At 45.1% G+C, this 20,385-nt stretch overlaps 1 protein-coding gene across 5 annotated transcripts in view; it reads right to left on the reverse strand.

The window, feature by feature from the left end:
• Positions 1–1,523: 1,523 nt before the first annotated feature.
• arhgap39 (Rho GTPase activating protein 39) overlaps positions 1,524–20,385 on the reverse strand; it is a 618,982-nt gene continuing 600,120 nt past the window's right edge. For all 5 annotated transcript variants that reach the window (XM_070881793.1, XM_070881797.1, XM_070881792.1 and 2 more), the window contains 3 exons: positions 15,838–16,007; positions 11,131–11,354; positions 1,524–2,247 (listed from right to left, as the gene is read on the reverse strand). In XM_070881793.1, coding sequence (XP_070737894.1) covers positions 11,160–11,354; positions 15,838–16,007 — 365 coding nt within the window. In that variant the 3' untranslated portion in view covers positions 1,524–2,247; positions 11,131–11,159. The remainder of the gene's footprint in view (positions 2,248–11,130; positions 11,355–15,837; positions 16,008–20,385) is intronic.

Consider the following 20,385-nt stretch of genomic DNA (forward strand, 5'->3'; position numbering starts at 1 on the left):
CATCAGTTATGTGGAGAGACTGGAGAAGCTGGAATTGTTCTCCTTAGAAACATAGAAAATAGGTGCAGGAGTAGGCCATTCGGGCTTTTGAGCCTGCACCACCATTCAATAGGATCATGGCTGATCATTCCCTCAGTACCCCTTTCCTGCTTTCTCTCCATACCCCTTGATCCTTTTAGCCGTAAGGGCCATATCTAACTCTCTCTTGAATATATCCAATGAACTGGCATCAACAATTCTCTACGGCAGGGAATTCCACAGGTTAACAACTCTCTGAGTGAAGAAGTTTCTCCTCATCTCAATCCTAAATGGCCTACCCCTTATCCTAAGACTGTGTCCCCTGGTTCTGGACTTCCCCAACATCGGGAACATTCTTCCCGCATCTAACCTGCTGAGTCCCGACAGAATCTTATATGTTTCTATGAGATCCCCTCTCATCCTTCTAAACTCCAGTGTATAAAGGCCCAGTTGATCCAGTCTCTCCTCATATGTCAGTCCAACCATCCCTCACTGCACTCCCTCAATAGCAAGAACGTCCTTCCTCAGATTAGGAGACCAAAACTGAACACAATATTCCAGGTGAGGTCTCACCAAGGCCCTGTACAACTACAGTAAGACCTCCCTGCTCCTATACTCAAATCCCCTAGCTATGAAGGCCAACGTACCATTTGCCTTCTTCACCACCTGCTGTACCTGCATGCCAACTTTCAATGACTAATAGAGCATAGAAGGTTACGGGGAGATTTAATAGTGGTGTTCAAAATTATGAGGAGTTTTGATAAGAGTACATAAGGGAAAAAAATGAACAAAAAGCACACACATTTCTTTTATTGTCTCTGTGGTATTTCTCCTGGGTTGCTTGCAGCAGTATCCTCCAGATTAATCTTTCATTCCTGGAGACTCCCAGACAATCCTGGTGGGTTGGCAACACTTCCTTTTCCAGCACTAGAAACATTAGATATGCTTACTGCAAATAGATATGCTTACAGCAACCGGCAATGCTTGAAGCATACGATACATGTAGGCAATGCTAAAATCTCATAAGCTGATGGTGTTAGTGAATGCAAACTGACCATTTTACAGATGTTCCTCTCTTGCTCTCCATTTTGGGTAATATAGTTAAGATGAGCACACCTACCTGAAGATGCTGATTCAGACTGAAATATAGCTCGGTGGGTGCCAAGGGCTCATTCTTTATGTGCGACTGAGTCTTGGCAGGCTATTTGACTGCAAGAGCATCACAGTCTAGCCCAATCCAGTATTCCGCCTGATGTCAACACATTCTTCAGCTTCGAGCAGGAGTCACCAGTTGATGAGATCAAGAGCAAGAGCCCCATCTAATTGCCCCCCTTCCCATTGTAGTACCCCCACTGCTACCCCAGCACAGACGGGGAACATAGGAACAGGTGTAGGCCATTCAGCCCGTCGTGCCTGGCTGAGAGCTTGCTCTGTGGGGCACAGCTTAGACAGAGGTGATACACAAACCGACCAGGAAAAGAGAAAGCAGAAAAGTTTTCCATAACTTGTTTATTCATTATTCACACAACATGGAGTCTCTACATTTCCATGTGTTATAATTACAGAGTTAGGCTGACATCACGCACCGTTTGAAACCCTTCAGCCCTTTCCAGCCCGGGCGCCCTGAAATGGGCCGCAAATGTCGAAGGCCAGGTATAATGTACAAACATCCATCTCCACCATCAACACGTAGGACAAAAGAAAGCTGATTTTACTCGTGTTTAAAACCCACGGGGTGCTTTATCCCACCTCTGTCTGTATCAATAAACAGCCCGTCGGATCGCCAGCTTATTACTTAGCTGAATAAATAATAAATCTCAGTTCTTCAAAGTCAACATATAAAAACTGGAGAAACTTTACAGCAAAAAAGAAACCCAACAAAAAATTTACAAAGGTACATGTATAATCCGAGTCTTGTACAAAAGATTCCCTTACATGCAGGCAATTGTTTTCTGTGCTAGGTGTGGGTTCAGACAACTTATTTACCCCTCACTTTCTTTACAGGATTTCTGTGGAGGGGAGGGCAGTTGTTTTTTTGTTCATTTTATCCAGTCAAAGCCAAGAGGGGCCATCGACCCAGCTTAAAAAGAGCCGCCCTCTCTCAGCGGCGAGACACCGCCCGTCCCATCGTTACCCGCTCCTCCTACGCCACGTGGAGGGGATAAAGGACAGGAGACAATCGCTATATTCATTCCGACTTCCTACTTTCTGTTTTTCAGTGCACGCCGTCTATAAAATAAATTATTCAGACACAGAATCAGCGCCTGCACAGTCCACGTATGCAATAATCAGGTAAGTGACAGGCAGCGACCCACAGCTCAGTGTCCCATGCGAGTGAAATGAGAGCTGCTTACAAAGATCACCAGGAACCCCCCCCCCCCACCACTCTAAAACACACACAGGCATTCGTACTTAAAAAATAAAGTTTTGTTTTTAAAAATAACATTCTTCTGACTGTCCTCACTGTTAGGAGGTCGCGTAGCACAGGTAAAAGGGTAATAAGTGAGTTACATGACATCACACGCTCGGTTACTGTAGCACTGAATTCCCACCCTCCCCAACCCCGTGCATTGAAGTTCTGCATACACTTCTTGAATATATTAAAAAAACATTACACCTGCGCGCACTTAGTGTCAATTTTTTTCCATTATAATTTCCTAAGCCCACATTTATAATGGTAAGTGCCTATGTAAACGTCACGCTGTAATTGCGCTCTCCTTCCAGTGGAGGCATGCAGCACCAGCAGAGGATGCAATTACAGTATGACAAATTCTAAGAAGCCGTTTCCAGTGTAAATGAGGCCATAGACATTTGTAATGAAAATAGAATATGGAAAAAAAAACACACATTAAAATGGGGACTGAATTGCGTCTGTGAGACTGGCCCAATGAATCCCCACTCTCTAAGCCCATTTCACCTAAATACACCACTTGGTCTCGACCCCTCGTGTGAAATGCCACAGACCATGTATTCCATATGGAAATGATTTGGGAGTGAGAAATAAACAGCAGTTTCAATCTGAGGATTTGGACAACAGTATCATGCGGCATGAGGATGAATGTTGCGAGATTTAGGGGCACTTGGGATTATAATTACAACTTTTTACTCGCACCCTGTCAGACCAGGATACTCAGAACTACAGGAATGATGGGCAAGGGGGGACGAAACCACATGGAGGAACATCACTGGTTAATGTGGTATCACCACAGCAGAGCAACTTTATCAGGTGCTTCACAAGCGGGTGTAACAAGGGAATCAAATACAAACAGCTGTTAGATTATCAGATGAGACCATTCTCAACAGTTAGGGACCCGGATTCCCCATCTTTTGATCAGTGCAAAACCTGGGTGAAGGATGGACACTAAACTGGGGGTCAATATTCTGGAATTCTCTACCCAACAGTACTGTGGGAGCACCTTCACCGCACGGACTGCAGCGGCTCAAGAAGTGGTCCATCACCATCTCAAGGGCAACTAAGGATGGGCAATAAATGCCGGCCTTGCCAGCGACACCCACATCCAAAGAACAAATAAAAGAACCAAGGAAAGAGTTCGAGGGAAGGCGAGGTAAAACAGGAAGTAGTGACTGGGGGACAGGTGTAGAGACTGTAGGAAGGATGGAGGGAGGCAAGGAGTCCCCACAGTTTGGAGGCCCTGAGAATGGGTAGGAGACGGAGTGATGAGTCTTGATTAATAGAGTCTTACATTGGTAGGTTGCCAAATAAACATTCTGGTCAGATGGTGCATTGTTTAATAAGGACAGGAGCATATCATGTGCAGCCCTTTAAGGTTGCAAGTGTAATCGTATGTTCTTGAGGGCAATTAGAGGCGGATTATTCTTAGCAGAGATTCAGACAATTGGAGCTCAGATGAGCTCTTCTGTTGCCAAGTGTGACTCCTGAAGTCAATTAAAACCCATTTCGGAACCTATTTCTCTGTTGACTAGATTCTGGTTCTTGCAGGACTGGTGTGGAGTCCGAGGGATCATCAGGGTATAGAGACATTGGGAATCTGGGATCAGTGGGAAAGAAATCTCGGGATTTGGGGGCTTGGGAGAGGGAGGATTCAGGATCTGGGACCACTTGGTGGCCGGCCACTGGGATCAGGGAACATGCTGAGGAATTAGTGATTGGAGAGGGGGAATCCCAGAATCTGGGGAGTGGGGGAGCAGTCTAAGGATGAAGTGTCAGCAGGACTGGGCAGGTGGTTGTGGAGCATTATTGGGGGGTGGGGGTCTACCAGCCTTGTGAGGTAGAGGCCGAAGAGAACAGAACCCAAACTGCTGTTGGCCCCTTTCAAACCTTGAGACCGCAACCCTGTGTTGTATTCCTGCCTTCCATCACCCTCTCCCCTCCCTCCCCTCCACACCGCCACAGTATCTTCTACACACTCACCTTCATCAGCCAGTTCCTGTAAATCGCTAAGCTTACAATTTCTGCTTCTTAAAATGAAGGAATGGAAACTCACTGACTGGAGGTACCCAATTTCCTGACTTTCAGCCCTGGTGTGCACTGGGAGCGCAGAAGTAGAATATTTCATGCAGCACTGGTGACTGACTCAGACAGTCTTTAACAATCAGACATTTCCATAAACAAAATAATAATCATCTAATGAAATGCTCCAGAGTTCATAATTTATGCAGTTTCTAAGCCTTTTTTTTTGTTGAAAATTTAAGCTTCAAATGTTACAGAAGAGAATTTTGAACGGAATTTTTAAACAGCATTCCATTCCCAGCAATCCATTCACTACACCAGTCTGTTAGTATTCCTTTCTAATTGTCAGCAATGAAAGCACCATCACAGCTGCTTCTGTTCATACACATGTTAATAAATCCATAGAACTGCCAGACCTGCCTGAAATAAAAGCTTTGACAATTCAATCTCCAGTTTCTTTCAAGGTCGTTTGGAACAAATAAACTCTCAGATACTCAGGATGCGGGAAGCACATCACTATATTCTTCAGTTCGTATGCTGGGAAGTTGGGTAAACTGTGCATGCTCAGACTGCACAGATGTGGTTGGCAGCTTTGTGCAATTTTTTTGAGCTAAAATTGTCCAGTCAAAGCCCAGGCGTTTGAGACATACCCCAAATCTTCAAGTAAAAACTTTATGGAAGGCATTCAGAGAAACATTAGCAATTCAACGGGAAGATCTAATCATGTTATTGCGAAATATGCAATCTTTTGATATTTCAAATTTTGTTTAAAACCTTATTTTGGACATTAGCAATTTCAGCTACTGAGAAAAAAAATGGCAGATTCATTTTTTTGTTGTTGAAAAAAACATCAACAAAACGTTACCAGTATCGTTCATGCAGAAATGCCTACTCTAAATGTTTACATAGGAAGTTTCCATGTTAGATGTCGACATAAAAGTGTGACCATGATAACAGTAAGTAAGGTTTGTGGCCAGGAAGTACATGCATACTCAAGATTTGAATAAGATATATCAATATTAGCAGATCTCCCATAGTGTTACTCATGCTAAGTCAAAAGCTGACTATTTTAGAAAATGGGATGCTTGGAATGTAAGAGACAACATCTATTATATTCCATACTGAGGAAGACTGACAAAATACAAGATGACGTTAATATTGTAGAATAGGCATGTAAATGGTAAACTGATTTCAATATAGGTAAATGCGAGGTGGTACATTTTGGTGGGAGGAATAAGGAGGTCACCTACTCTTTGGGAAAGGAGTCCAAATGGGGTAGAGGCAAAGGGATCTAGGGACAATCATTAAAAGTTGCAACACAAGTTATCAAGGCCATAACAAAGCACTGGGGTTCATTTTTAGAGGAACAGAATTGAAAAGTAGAGAAGTTATTGGTTAAGACCATACTTGGGAGTACTGTGGCAGTTCTGGTCGCCATATTACAAAAAGGATATAGAGACTTTGGAAAAGGTGCAAAAAAGATTTACAAGGATGATACCAGAACTGAGAGGTTATACCTGTCAGGAAAGGCTGAGGCTAGGGCTCATTTCTCTAGAAAAGAGAAGGCTGAGTGGTGACCCAATAGAAATCTTTAAAATTATGAAGGAGGTTCGATTGGGTGGATGTAGAGAGGATGTTTCCACTTGTGAAGTCCAAAACTAGGGGTCATAAATATAAGATAGTCACTAATAAATCCAGTAAGGAATTCAGGAGAAATTACTTTACCCAGAGAGTGGTTAGAATGTGGAACTACTACCACAAGGAGTAGTTGAGGCGAATAGTATAGATGCATTTGAAGCTTGATTAAACACGAGAGAGAAAGGATATACAGATAGGGTTAGATGAAGTAGGGTGGGAGAAGGGTCATGTGGAGCACAAACACACATGGACCAGTTGGGCCAAATGGTTTGTTTCGGTGCTGTATATTTTATGTATAATGTGCACAAAAGCAGTTTATTTATAGATGGGTCTGTATACTGTATCTGATATGGATTCTCAGTTATTATTACCTAAACTAAATACAATACAGGCTGTATATGAAATAATTATTGAGTGATTCATTTCCATGTCACTGCAGTCTAATACTGTTTTATGTCCCTTACCAATATAAAAAGTGACCAGTCTCTTGTGTCCCGGTCCCATAATAATTTTCAATGTTATTGTTTATAAAATGTGTCATAGTACGAGAGTTGAATAGTGACACTCTTTTGGTTAATGATGATGCTGTGGGAGTTCAGATTGTGTTGCTGAGTAACGGTACTTTGATCAATTGAATCATGCCATAGCTTTAAACAATAAACTCAGACTATGCACAGAGGCACTATGCACACACTACCCCAGGCCCCTTAATGTAGTTCTCCTGCATGACAACAGCGACTAAAAGCGCATATGGTGACGTCCTGGGGTAGTGAGAGGAGTTGTTTAAATGTCAGTTCTTTAGGATGGCAACAGGACTGGACACATCCAATTTTTACAGGTGTGCAGGGAGTGATGAGCCATTTGTTCTGTAGGATATTTGATATTTTCTCTCCTTTTAGCCCTCTCTAGATCTTTCCCATATCCTGTACCGTATTATGCTTGGCTGAGGGTTTCATGTTAGCACAGTAGCTTCTCCATCAGTACTGCCCCCCTGGATCAGATCTACAACCTGCATTTATATAGTGACTTTAATGTGGGAAAAATGTCCCAAGGTGCTTCAGAATCCCCCCCCCCCAAATGATGCTGAGGCAAAGGAACAGAATGGTCAATCTGCTGCAGCTCAATCCCCACAGGGGAAACACCTGGCCTACAGGTACAGGTCCTGTTATTGGTAGCCACCTCACATCGTATCATTGGAACTCCGGATACATCTTGGGAACGGGTAAGAAATTGGCTAGTTGCTCGGAGTTATTGCAAGACGAGGGAGGAGCACTGAGTGGGGTTCCCCCGTCAGGAATCAGCGTTGGGGTGGTCCCATACTCTTTTCTAATTCACTTGGATTCAAAAAGTCAATGCAAATTGGTGACTGAGGGCCCAGTTATGTTCTGCCCCACTGGCCTTGCTCATGAACGTTTGGGTGCTGCGTGACTGCGGAAGCGCATGATCAGTGAGAGCAATTACAGGAAAATAATCCAGTTGAAAGGTTCAGACAATGCTGTCACCTCCAAGAGAAAAGCTTTAACCGATTGTGGTCTCACTCCTGGAGAGATTTTTACACTGCAATTACTCTCAAGCATGTTTTAAAAAGCAACACACACAGTGGGACCTACCAACATCTAACTTAACACAGGAGATGCCTGAGGACACAATGCGGACTGGTGGATTTAGCGAGAGCCCCCGAATATTGCACTTATGCACGCGATACAGCGATAGCTCGGGCACGGGAGGCAAGATCGATAACGGCTAAATAACAAAAGTATTACAACGTAGTGTTGTTCAGCAAGAAAAGGAGATGAAATAGACACAAGCAGCTAGGCAGTGAGGTGCCGTCTCACCCGAGGATTTGTGCTGAAACAAATAATAGTTGGAGTGTGGATAATGGAGTCCCACTTTACAGCAGTGGGATTCTGACCTGTAACAATTAACCCGAACCTCTTATTACTGGTTGAGGATGAGCTTTTGCCAATGTTAGTGGCCCACACTGGCAGACGGGTGCTGCATGATGTGGGGCCTTCGCCAAGAATGACACCTTGAAGCCACCGAGCATCTGAAAGTGCGTTACTGTCCAATGACAGTGGTCCGCGCATTCCAGCAGGATCTCTCCTCAGGGTCTAGCACTGAAACTGCCACAGGTCTCAGCTCGTCATTGTGTTCATTATTGGTAGTGGGAAACGTGGTTACATTTTTAAAAAGCACACGGGCCCCTTGGCTGCTGCTGTGCGTAAGAGAAGGCCAGGTGTATATTCACTTTGCGAGACAGAAAACACTTTCACTCAGCAAAGGTTAGCTGCTGGTACTTTTTGAGCAGGACTGTGCGTGGCCTACATACAGTGCCTAAAGGAAAAAGAGGGAGGGATGTAATATCCTGCAGGCGGGGTGGGAGAAACAATGCCAACATACTCCAGCCGTAATGATCAGGAACATTCAGGACAATAGGCCACGGGATCTTCCGTCAAAACTCGCGTGTTTGGAAAAGGCAAAATTGACTTTGGGTCTCGAAATGTGAATGAGCCGACTAATGCGGTGTGGGACCAGGAGGGGGTCCCGGGGTAGCATGTCCCATACACAGTGCCACTGAGATCCCAGCTTCGGACATGGTTGCATCAACAGCTCGAGTGGCGCGTTTCCGCTAAATTTTACCGGGGAATTTATTCATTGAGGAAAACCCAACGATGGCAGGACTCACCAAAATAATGCTTAAAAGTAAGACACGCGGAAGAATGCAGGGCAGTAGTTTAATTGTGGAGGGGTTCTTGCACCCCTCGAGCTGTGCTTGTGTTGGTAGCACCACCTGAACCTGTCTATTAAACCATTGCTTTGCTGCCTGCTTGTAACCAAAGATTGCCGGCACAGGCACGTTGGGCTGTGCTGTAAGATTCTTTGATCATTCACTCCCCCCACCCCCCCCCCATCACATCACATATCAATGTGCATCGTTCGCTCACAAACTCCACGGTACATGGCGAGAGAATGGAGCGGTTGATAGCGAGCGGTGGGATAGCAGGAATAAGTTGGTGCCATGGCCGGGTAGTGGAGCTTTAGAGGCTTGGAAAGTGGGAACGTGACTTTTCCATTGCATTTATGGGTCAGATGTACAATAAGCAATATAATATACAACTTTCCGACACAATGCTGGCGTTGGTCCCGCTACCCCACCAGTCCTGAGGATACCTGCGGGTTTAACCATTCGAGAAATGACCGACTGCCAGAACCCGAGTGGTTGAGAAAGAAACACGCGCTCATTTTAAGTCACATTCATATCAGTTGGAAAAAGAGGTCCTCTGCAGTTTTCAGCTCTGAAATCAGGCAAAGGAGATGGTGCTGAAGCGGCAATCTTCACCGGGAAGCCCAGTGGGAGAAAGTTTGGACACTGATAAGCAGGTGGCTTCCCTCAGTCTGATAGTTCCTCTCCAGTCTCAAAACAAGCACTCAGAGCCCAATCACAATGGATTAGGTGGTCCATAAATCCAGGCTTAGTCGGCCTTATGTAGACAGTAAAAAGGCAGTGGCCCCTGTAACAGGGCTGAGCTTTACGACTTAAATCTCTAAAGGTATAACTAGTGTGCTTTTCAACAGCCTCCGCCTGCGTAAGGCTTTCAAGGTTAGGTGCGGAAGTCGTTGGATCGTTCTTAATCGTTGGGAGTTGATTGCCGAGGCAGCAAACAGACTCTGGTGGAGAAACCAGTCATCAAGCCTGGACCCTGGACTGAAAGCAAGACTATAGTGAACGCAAATGTAATGTCACTTGGAGTCATGCTCAATTGAGTCAGGTCGCTATTTGCTAAGTAGTTAAGGGAGAAATTGAAAGCCTATGGAGCAGCCCTACTGCCACACTGACTGACAAGAGCCCATTCCACACAGCACGGCGGGTCTGTACGGCCGGCTCCGCCAAAGCTCTGCAATTGCCCTTTAAACCTCTGAGTCAATTTGTGCTTTTATCAACTGTTGGTATCTGTCCTCAATATCAGCCTCTGGCCGAGAGCCAGTGTAGGATTTATTTCCAATTAGGCAGCGGCTGAGAATGGGCCAGGCAGCTTCTTGGGTTTGTGAGCAGTTCAGATCTCAGATGTTTTCGGAGAGTGGTTAATATTTAGTTTTCGGATACAGGGAGGCAATCACAATTCAACCTTTTCTTTAAAAACAGAATTCAGTACAGGCCATTGGTTTGTAGCCAGCCAATGAATTACAACAGGAGATTGCAGGATTTTGCACCAGTATCGACTCCCGCCATTCCAGGTAAGTCCCAAAACACATTCAGACTCGCTGGAACGGACTAACCTTGAAAGCCCCAAACTGGGCGACTGGACTAAAACTCCGACATCAGAACTGCCAGAGCGATGAGAGTTAGCACCAAAGACTGGCAGCTTCAACACTGCCCTCAAACTCCAAAGGGAATTGAATTATTTGTTTTTGTTGTTGGAAGAAAAAGACAAGATTATTTAGAGAGAAAAAACACAGCAAAACAATTCTTTTTAAAAACATAAACCAGCAATATTTTGAATGTCTTTCACGCAACAAAAAAAAATTCAAACGACGTACGGTCTGGAATACTCTTGGCTAAAATTCACAGCGAAAAACGGCAAGACGTGGGGGGAAATGGTATGAGTACGCCTCGCCACATAAAAGGGTGTCTTTTGCTTCAGTTCTTTTTTTTAGCCCTGTATAATTAAATGCTATAAAAATAAAGTTACTTTTATAAAGTGGTTTAAAAACCCAATTACGAATGCTAAACTAAAAAATAAACTATTAGTAAACTGTGCCACAGGTGGGGATGGACCTGGATGGGAGCATCATACAGAGCGGATAAATCAAGCAGCTTCAAAACCAGCATCAAAATTTACATATACCTTTTTTTTCTTGATTTTTTTTTTCCCTTCTTATTTTTTTTTTACAATGTAGACAACACCAACCAGTAAGGGACTGGCAAGAAGATCGCAATTCGGTATAAACAAATGCAGACACAACCCATTACACTTTTGTATAAGGCTTATCTTCGTGCTTTTTTTTGTTTTGTTTCTCTTCCCCCTCCCCCCCCCCCCCACCTTTCAATTATTTTCTCAGATGCTCCTCGCTATAGCACATCTTTCATGAAGCTCGTGTCCAGATGTTGAATTAGCACTCGCAGGAAGGACATTTCTTTTCGTGTGTTCTGGAATATGACCCGGGGGTTATCGGATTGGCATCGGAGGCAGTTGGGAGCCATGACCATGGCCAGGTTGTTGACATCCATCTTGGTAACTGCGACATTGGCCGGTTGGACGAAAACCTGATTGGTGGGAGTCGAGAAAAGAGGGAAAAAATGCGATTAATTTTTCTGTTCAGCCAGTATGTCTCAGGCTACTTGGCCTTGGTTAAGGGGGAGAGGGCGGTAGACTTTACATCTGAATGTTTGTTTCTCTGCACCAACCTTCTCCCTCTCCTCATCTAAAAGTACTGACTCCTCAGGGCCACAGGAAGAGGCCATTCAGCCCCTCCAGCCTGTACTATGGGGTACGGTAGCACAGTGCTTATGCTACTGAACTAGTAGTCCGGAGGCCCGGACTAATAATCCGCAGATGGAAGTTCAAATCCCACCACGACAGCTGGGGAATTTAAATTCAGTTAATTAAATAAATCTGGAATTAAAAGGCTAGCATCAGCAATGGTGATCATGAAACTACTGGACTGTTGTAAAAACACATCTGGTTCATGTCCTTTAGGGGAGGAAATCTGCCATCCTTACCCGGTCTGACCTATACATGACTCCAGACCCACAGCAATGTGGTTGAATCTTAACTGCCCTCTGAAATAGTCAAGCAAGTCACTCAGTTGTACCAAACCACTCCGACAAAGTCAGCACTGTGGGAATACCTTCACCACACGGACTGCGGCGGCTCACCATCACCTTCTCAAGGACAATTAGGGACGGGCAATAAATGCTGGCCTTGCCAGTGACGTCCACATCCCGTGAAGGAATAAATAAAAAAAACCTCCAATGCAGCACTAAGAGACTGTTGCCCTTTCAGGTGCTATCTTTCAGATAAAATGTTAGATAGAAACCGAGGAACAGGAGAAGGCCATTCAGGATCTTCAACCAGTCAATCCGATCATGGCTGATCTATACCTCAACTCCATTATCTCTTGTAACCCTTACCTAACAAAACATCTGTCACTCAATCTTGAATTGCCCCTTAGATCCACAGCCTTTTTTGGGAGAAGAGATTCCCAGATTTCCACTACCCTGTGTGTGAAAACTCTGATTTCTCACTGCCCATAGTTCCACAAGTGCTGGTCACTGGCCAAGTGTCTACTGGAGGAAGAAGTTATTGTCTCCAAGTGGTCACAAATTTGAGCTGCTAGATCTGTTCTGAATCTATTCCATTTAGCACGGTGGTAGTGCCTCACAACACGATGGAGGGTGTCCTCAGTGTGAAGACGGGATTTCATCTCCACAAGGCCTGTGTGGTGGTCACAATGCTGCATCTGCGACAGGTAGATTGGTGAGGATAAGGTCCAGTAGGTTTTTCCCTCGTGTTGGTTCTCTCACCATCTGCCGCAGGCCCAGTCTGGTAGCTATGTCCTTCAGGACTCGGCCAGCTCGGTCAGTAATGGTGCTTCCGAGCCACTCTTGTGATGGACATTGAAGTCCCCCACCCAGAGTACATTCTGTGCACTTGGTACCCTTAGTGCTTCTTCCAAGTGGTGTTCAATATGGAGGATTACTGATTTATCAGCTGAGGGAGGGCGATAGGTGGTAATCAGCAGGAGGTTTCCTTACCCATGTTTGACCTGAAGCTACAAGACTTTATGTGGTCCAGATTCAATATTGAGGAGTCCCAGGGCCACTCTCTCCCTACTGTATAGCACTGTGCTGCCACCTCTGGTGGGTCTGTCCTGACGGTGGGACAGGACATACCCAGGGATGGTGATGGAAGAGTGTGGAACATTGGTTGAAAGGTAGGATTCTGTAAGTATGATCAGCCATGATCATATTGAATGGTGGTGCAGGCTCGAAGGGCCGAATGGCCTACTCCTGCACCTACTTTCTATGTTTCTATGTCAGGCTGTTGCTTGACTAGTCTGTGGGACAGCTCTCCCGATTTTGGCACAAGTGCCCAGATGTTAGTGAGGAGGTCTTTGCTGGTTCGACTGGGCTGGGTGTGCCGTTGTTATGTCTGAAGCCAGTGCCGAGGTTGATGACAGATGGCCCGTCCGGTTTTATTCTTATTGTTGTTTTTTGTAGTGGTTGTCTATAAATGAGTGGCTTGCTAAGCCATTTCAAAGGGTCTGGAGTCACATATAGGCCAGACCAAGTAATGACGGCAGATTTCCTTCCCTAAAGGACATTAGCAAACCAGATGTTTTTTTTTGACAATCCGATAGTTTCATGATCACCATTACTGATACTAGATTAAGTAAATAAATTTAAATTCCCCAGCTGCTGTGGTGGGATTTGAACTCACGTCTCTGGATTATTAGTCCAGGCCTCTGGATTATTAGTACAGTAACATAACCACTTTGCTACCGTTCCCATATCAAGTGCTGGAGCAAGGGCAGAACAGAGGCTCAAGTCTGACCCCTAGTGTCAGAGACCTGAATTATAAGAATTACTGGAGTTACTGAATGTCAGCATTGAAAGGTGATGTCCAAGAGTCAATCTTATGGAGGATAGCAAATGGTATGGAAAAGGCAAGTTCAGAAGGTTACTTTAAATTGTTAGAGCAAAGGGATACAGATTCAGATTAGGACTGATTTCAGGAAGGAGTTCTTTACACAATTACATTACAACTTACATTTATAAAGCGCCTTTAAAATATTAAAACGTCTCAAAGCGCTCATCAGACAACAACTAATGTCCAAAGGAGACATTAGGACAGGTGACCAATAGCTTGGTCAAAGAGGTAGGGTTTAAGGACCAAAGAGGAACAAACCACGGAATGAATTACTGGATAGAATAGTGGAAATTAAAACTCTGGAGCCAACTGGACATCACACTGGAGAAGGGGGAACTACTTTATGGTTCTTTGGATGGATGAACTAAGCTGGACCGAATGATCTTTCTCACACATACTGTATTCTAGTGAAGAGTCATAGGAATAGGAGGAGGTCATTCAACCCCTCAAGCTTATTCAATTAGATCATTGTTGATCTGAGTCGCAACTCCATTTATTCCAGCCAAAACAACTTTTTGGGGAAGAGATTTCCAAATTTCCATTACGCTTTGTGTCAAGAAATGTCAGCTGTGGTTCAGTGGGCAGCACACTCGCCTACCTGAGTCAGAACGTTGTGCGTTTGAATCCCACTCCAGGGACTTGAGCACAGGCTGACACTCCAGTGCAATCCTGAGGGAGTGCCGCACTGTCGGAGGTGCCGTCTTTCGGATGAGATGTTAAACAGTCAGGTAGATGTAAAAAATTTCATAGCACTATTTTGAAGAAGAGCAGGGGAGTTATCCCCGGTGACCTGGCCAATATCTATCCCTCAATCAACATAACGAAAGCAGATTATCTGGTCATAATCACGATTTGTGCAAATTGACTGCCCTGTTTGCACATTACTACACTCCAAAAGTGCTTTTGAGAAGTTTGATGGTTGTGAAAGGTGCTATATAAATCTAAGTCTTTCTTTATTCCTGACATCACCCTTGAACAGCCTAGCTCTAACTTAACCGTTTGGGTATAACTCTGGTGAATGTGCGCGGTACCCTCTCCAAAGGAAATATATATTTCCCAAGGTGTGGTGTTGAGAACTGAATGCAGTGCTCCAGATGCAAAGGTCGCACAGCAATTTCCACATCTGTGTGCCGCTGAGTACCATCAGCAGAGGAGAATAAAACTAGAGGGACAATGAAAGAACTGAACAAAGCCCTGGGTCAAACGGAGATCACACAGATTATTTAATAGAGCAGGTTATTATGGTGCCACGAGAAATAAGTGCAGTTTTGATGAACAAAATCCATTATGTGCAAGACATATGGACAAGCAGACCAGGAAATCAAATCTGACCCTAGACGCTAGGGTGTATAGGACGGAAGAAAATAAACATTAAATTCCTGAATCTAGAGGAAAATTAAGTTTATAATACAGTCCTTACTGCTTATAGCGAGCAACGCCATGGGAACCTGATTTGCTCGCTGATGGCCGATATAGCGGGGTAGCGCTATTACAGTACTCGACCATATAACAGGAACGCTCCTTCTAGTGACCCTTTGCCCATTTGATTCCAGCTCCACTCATACCTGCAGCTTTATTTGAACTGTAATCGGTGCTTAGTACAAACTGTAACCCCACACCACTTAGCGGAGATTAGATGGGCTTAAGTATACAAAAGGTAATTGAACATTATCGAGGTGTTATTTGCTTATTACATACATAGGATTACGTAGAATGTACAGCACAGTAACAGGCCATTCAGGCTAACTGGTCCATGCTAGTATTTATGCTCCACATGAGCCTCCTATCATCCCATCTCATCCCATCAGCATTTCCTATTGTTCCCTTCTCCCCTCGTGTTTTTCTAGCTTCTCCTTTGACTGCATCTACTTATGCCCGTTCTTGCATTCGGTGCATCTTAACGAGGTGTGAACGAGTGAGTGAGCACGGCTGTTTGTGCCTGAGATAAACAGAGCACGTAACACCCTATAACCGGCATCTCTGAAACTGACCTGAAAGCAAATGGATGATGGCTGTGGCTTTTTGGCCGATACAAGCAAGTGGCCGCTGTAAACGTGGACGTGTCAAGTGGCGGTGACTGTATATAAACAATTGTACCTGTAGAAAGCGGATGAGGTAGCCGAGCACCAGCCGGTTGAGCTTGGGTAGGGAGTGGACGACTGCGATTGCTGCCTCTGGGTCTTCATAATGCGTGATGGACTGCTCGTAAAACTCGTGAGGGATGAGTGGATCCTCCAGTTCACGGTACCATAACTTCAACAATGAGGCTGTCAGAAAGAGTAAAAAGGGAGAAAGAGAGAAGGGAGAAAGATTCATTTCAATCTTAATGCAGATGCACAGGCTCAGTTACCTTCAGCCGAATCCAAACTGTAGTCTCTGCATCTACCCTGTTGCCAGCTTTGATTTAGTTCAGACTTTATTTTGCTTTTTAAAACCCTCATGGCTCTCGGTAATGGAATTCAATCCATCCCGGCTCCAATCATAGGGCTCGATTTTCCCCAGTGATTTGCACCGGTTTTTTTGAGCAGGCTGCTCTTTTTGGCCTAAGTTGTAAAACCAGTTTCCCCAATCAATTTGCACCAGTGTAACTCGGTTAGTTACGATTTTTTAAAGTCAGTTTTAGTTTAGCCAAAGGGGTGTAACCAGCCACCTACGCCACTTTTGGCCATTTAGGGAAGTTTGGCCAGCTGAGAGTTACGCCAGTTCTGATTAGGCCAGCGTATGTGGCCTGTCCAGAAAAACCTTCTCTAGAGTTAAGGAAATCGGCGCAGGTAAGGAAAGTGACGCAGCAGATGCCCGGACACACTGAAAGAATTGAAAAACACATAGCAGCAACTTGCCTCCAAATCCACCCGAAGGCTGTCCGGTCTCATTCTCGGTCCCCGGTTCACACAAACACTACAGACAGACAGAGAGAGAGAGAGAGAGAGACAGACAGAGAGAGAGAGACTGAGTGTCCTGAGGACCGAGAATGGGACCGGACCGGGTTGGAGATAAGTTGCTGCTATGTGTTTTTCGATTCTTTTAGTGTGTTGGGAGGTGGCTGTATGTTTCCCTTTGCAGCCTCAGCTCGCATTGTGTCCCTGGTTACCATGGCAACTCGATCTTTTTGCCGCAGATCAAGGCCCCAAACTAAAAGTCAGGTTAGCCACATCAAATGAAGAGATCCAACGGGAAAACTTAGAATATTTTTTTGGGGTGTCCTTGGGCTCCCAAAAAAATCAGCGTGTAACTCTTCAAGTGCACCAAAAAAATGCTTTGGGGAAAATGGAGCCCATAAACTTTCAATCGTTGTTTTAAATGTAACACTTTATTTAAGTCTAAAGGAACAAATAGGGCCCTTTGGTTACAATGTCTGCTTGCTCCGGATGCGCTCTATCTACTCTCATCATAAAATGTAAGTCCATAGGTAAGCTTACCATCCCTCGGAGCTGGAACCTAACGATGTATTAATTATCTGGGATACAATACGCTGCAGGGGAAACAATTCTCCCACTGTGTAAACTTGAGGACACAGGATGTCGCTGAGTTTCATGTAATTTCACAAGATGGCTAATATTAACCATTCCACACACTTTAAACATTAGCAACGTGTATTTATATAGTGCCTTTAATGTTGTAAAACGTCCCCAGGCACATCACAGAAGCTTCATAAAACAAAATAATTGAGAGACAAAATAGGGCAGTAAAAGGCTAAACTATTAAATGGGATTATTCACAAATAGAATTATTTTCAAAATAGTTATAGATGAGATATTGAACAGGAGTCTGGAGAGAGATTCAGATTAATCAACAAGTCCCTTTCAATTCTTCTTCTAGGATTTGAGATGAAGCGCTTCTCAGAAAGATATAAGCAATCTTTCTCCTCAGCAGAAAGGGAATGGGGTCTTTCTATGAATTGAAACAAGCAGAGGGAGCTTCAGCTATCCCGGTGTGTCACTGCGAGACCAACCAAAGTGAGCCAGTACCGACAGTAACATTCATGTTCAGGATCCCACTATGATTTAAAAGCAGCCCATCCTGATGAGCTTACACTATTTAGAAACTTGAATTTATACAGTGCCTTTAACCATTAGTAAAACGCTTCACAGGAGCGTTAGCAGGCAGAATTTGACACCGAGCCACATACTAGGACAGATGAAAGAGGTAGCGTTTTAAAGGAGGAGGCGGGGTAGAGGGGTTTAGGGGCCCCAGCAGCTGAAGCATGGCCACCAAACAATCCAACAATGTAACAAGGTACAGTCGAGCAAATTGGACTGACGGACGACTAACCCCAGGAGGTTACAGGAAAAGTTCTTGTGGTGAACAACTTTGCAATCAAATCATAAACCAGACTGATTCCTGGGATGGGGGGGGGGGATTATCCTATGAGGAGAGATCGAGTAGACTAGACCTACATTCTCGATAGAGTTTAGAAGAATGAGAGGTGATCTCATTGAAACATACAAAATTCTTACAGGGCTCGACAGGGTAGATACAGAGAGGATGTTTCCCCCTGGCTGGGGAGTCTAGAACCAGGGGTCACAGTCTCAGGATAAGGGTCCGTCATTTAGGACTGAGATGAGGAGAAACTTCTTCACTCAGAGGGTGGTGAATCTTTGGAATTCTCTACCTCAGAGGGCTGTGGAGGCTGTCTTTGAGTATATTTAAAACTAATACCCCGTTCCATCAGAAGGACAAATATAAAGCCTCATGGTAACACCCTCGCTCCAAGCACTGGCATCTGCTAGATTACGCGAGGGACCGCAAAGCTTGTGCATCACCTGTGCCATGACAGGTGCTGACGGTTATGTATGTAAACCTGAAATTACCATGTCTAACCACCAGAGGGCTTATCCCCTGGAGTCCCAAGGGATCCCACAATCCCTTGGGAGCACCTGTATATAAGGAGGCCTCACAGGCTGGAGAGGCACTCTGAGATCTGCAATAAAGGACTACAGTCACACTTACTTTGAGCTTGCAGTATCTAGTTAATCAATAAGGGAATTAAGAATTACGGGGAGCGGGCAGGTAAGTGGAGCTGAGTCCACGGCCAGATCAACCATGATCTTGTTAAATGGCGGAGCAGGCTCGAGGGGCTAGATGGCCTGCTCCTGTTCCTAATTCTTATGTTCTTAGTCTGATTCTTTATTTCAAGACTTAACAACTGGCGACGAGATACAGATGACGAACCCCAATGCAACGATGCAGAGAACTGTGGGCACCCTGGAGAAATTTTCGGAGGGAGATGATTGGGAAACCTTCGTGGACTGACTCGACCAATACTTTGTGGCTAACGAGCTGGAAGGAGAAGGGAATGCTGCCAAACGAAGGGCGATCCTCCTCGCCGTTTGCGGGGCACCAACATATGGCCTCATGAAAAACCTGCTCGCTCCAGCAAAACCCACAGACAAGTCGTACGATGAGTTGTGCACACTGGTCCGGGAGCATCTGAACCCGAAGGAAAGCATTCTGATGGCGAGGTATCGGTTCTACATGTACAAGAGGTCTGAAGGCCAGGAAATGACGAGCTACATTGCCAAGCTAAGGTGCCTTGCAGGACATCGCGAATTTGAAGGACACTTGGAGCACATGCTCAGGGACTTCTTTGTACTTGGCATTGGCCATGAAGTAATACTTCGCAAACTTTTGTTGACTGTAGAGACCCCAACATTGAGTAAAGCCATAGCGACAGCCCAGGCGTTTATCTCCACTAGTGACAATACCAAACAAATTTCCCAGCACACTAATGCTGCTGCAAGTTCTGTGAACAAAGAAACATTGTTTTCAAATCGAAATGCACATGGCAGGACTTACACGCCTGTAGCTGCACGTCCACAGATGACTCAGAGTCCGCCATCAAGGGTGGTGAATACAAGGCAATTAGCACCTTGTTGGCGCTGCCATTCGATTCCATTCATTCTGCTTCAAAGGACACGTTTGCAAGGGCTGTGGAACAATGGGACTCCTCCAACGTATGTGCAGGCAAGCTGCAAATCCTGCTAATCTTGCAAACCACCATGTTGCAGAGGAGGACAGATCCACGGTGGATCACGACGAACCAGAGCCTCAGACCGAGGAGGCAGAGGTATATGGGGTGCACACATTTACCACAAAGTGTCCCCCGATATTGCTGAAGGTTGAATTAAATGGACTCCCGGTGTCCATGGAGCTGGACACGGGCGCAAGCCAGTCCATAATGAGTAAAAAGATTTTCGATAAGTTGTGGGGCAGCAAGGCTTCAAAGTCAGTCCTGACTCCCATTCGTACCAAACTTAGAATGTACACAAAGGAACTGATTCCCGTAATTGGCAGTGCTACGGTAAAGGTCTCCTACGATGGAGTGGTGCACGATTTACCACTCTGGGTGGTACCGGGCGATGGCCCCACGCTGTTCGGCAGGAGCTGGCTGGGAAAGATATGCTGGAACTGGGACGACTTCCGAGCGCTTTCGTCCGTCGACGACACCTCATGTGCCCAGGTCCTAAGCAAGTTCCCCTCGCTGTTCGAACCAGGCATCGGGAAGTTCCAAGGAGCAAAAGTGCAGATCCATTTGATTCTGGGGGCCCGACCATCCATCACAAGGCGAGAGAGGTACCTTACATGATGAGAGAGAGGGTGGAGATCGAGCTGGACCGCCTGCAACGAGAGGGCATCATTTCGCGA

Source organism: Pristiophorus japonicus, chromosome 5 (assembly GCF_044704955.1).
Source record: "Pristiophorus japonicus isolate sPriJap1 chromosome 5, sPriJap1.hap1, whole genome shotgun sequence".
Taxonomy (NCBI): Eukaryota; Metazoa; Chordata; class Chondrichthyes; family Pristiophoridae; genus Pristiophorus; species Pristiophorus japonicus.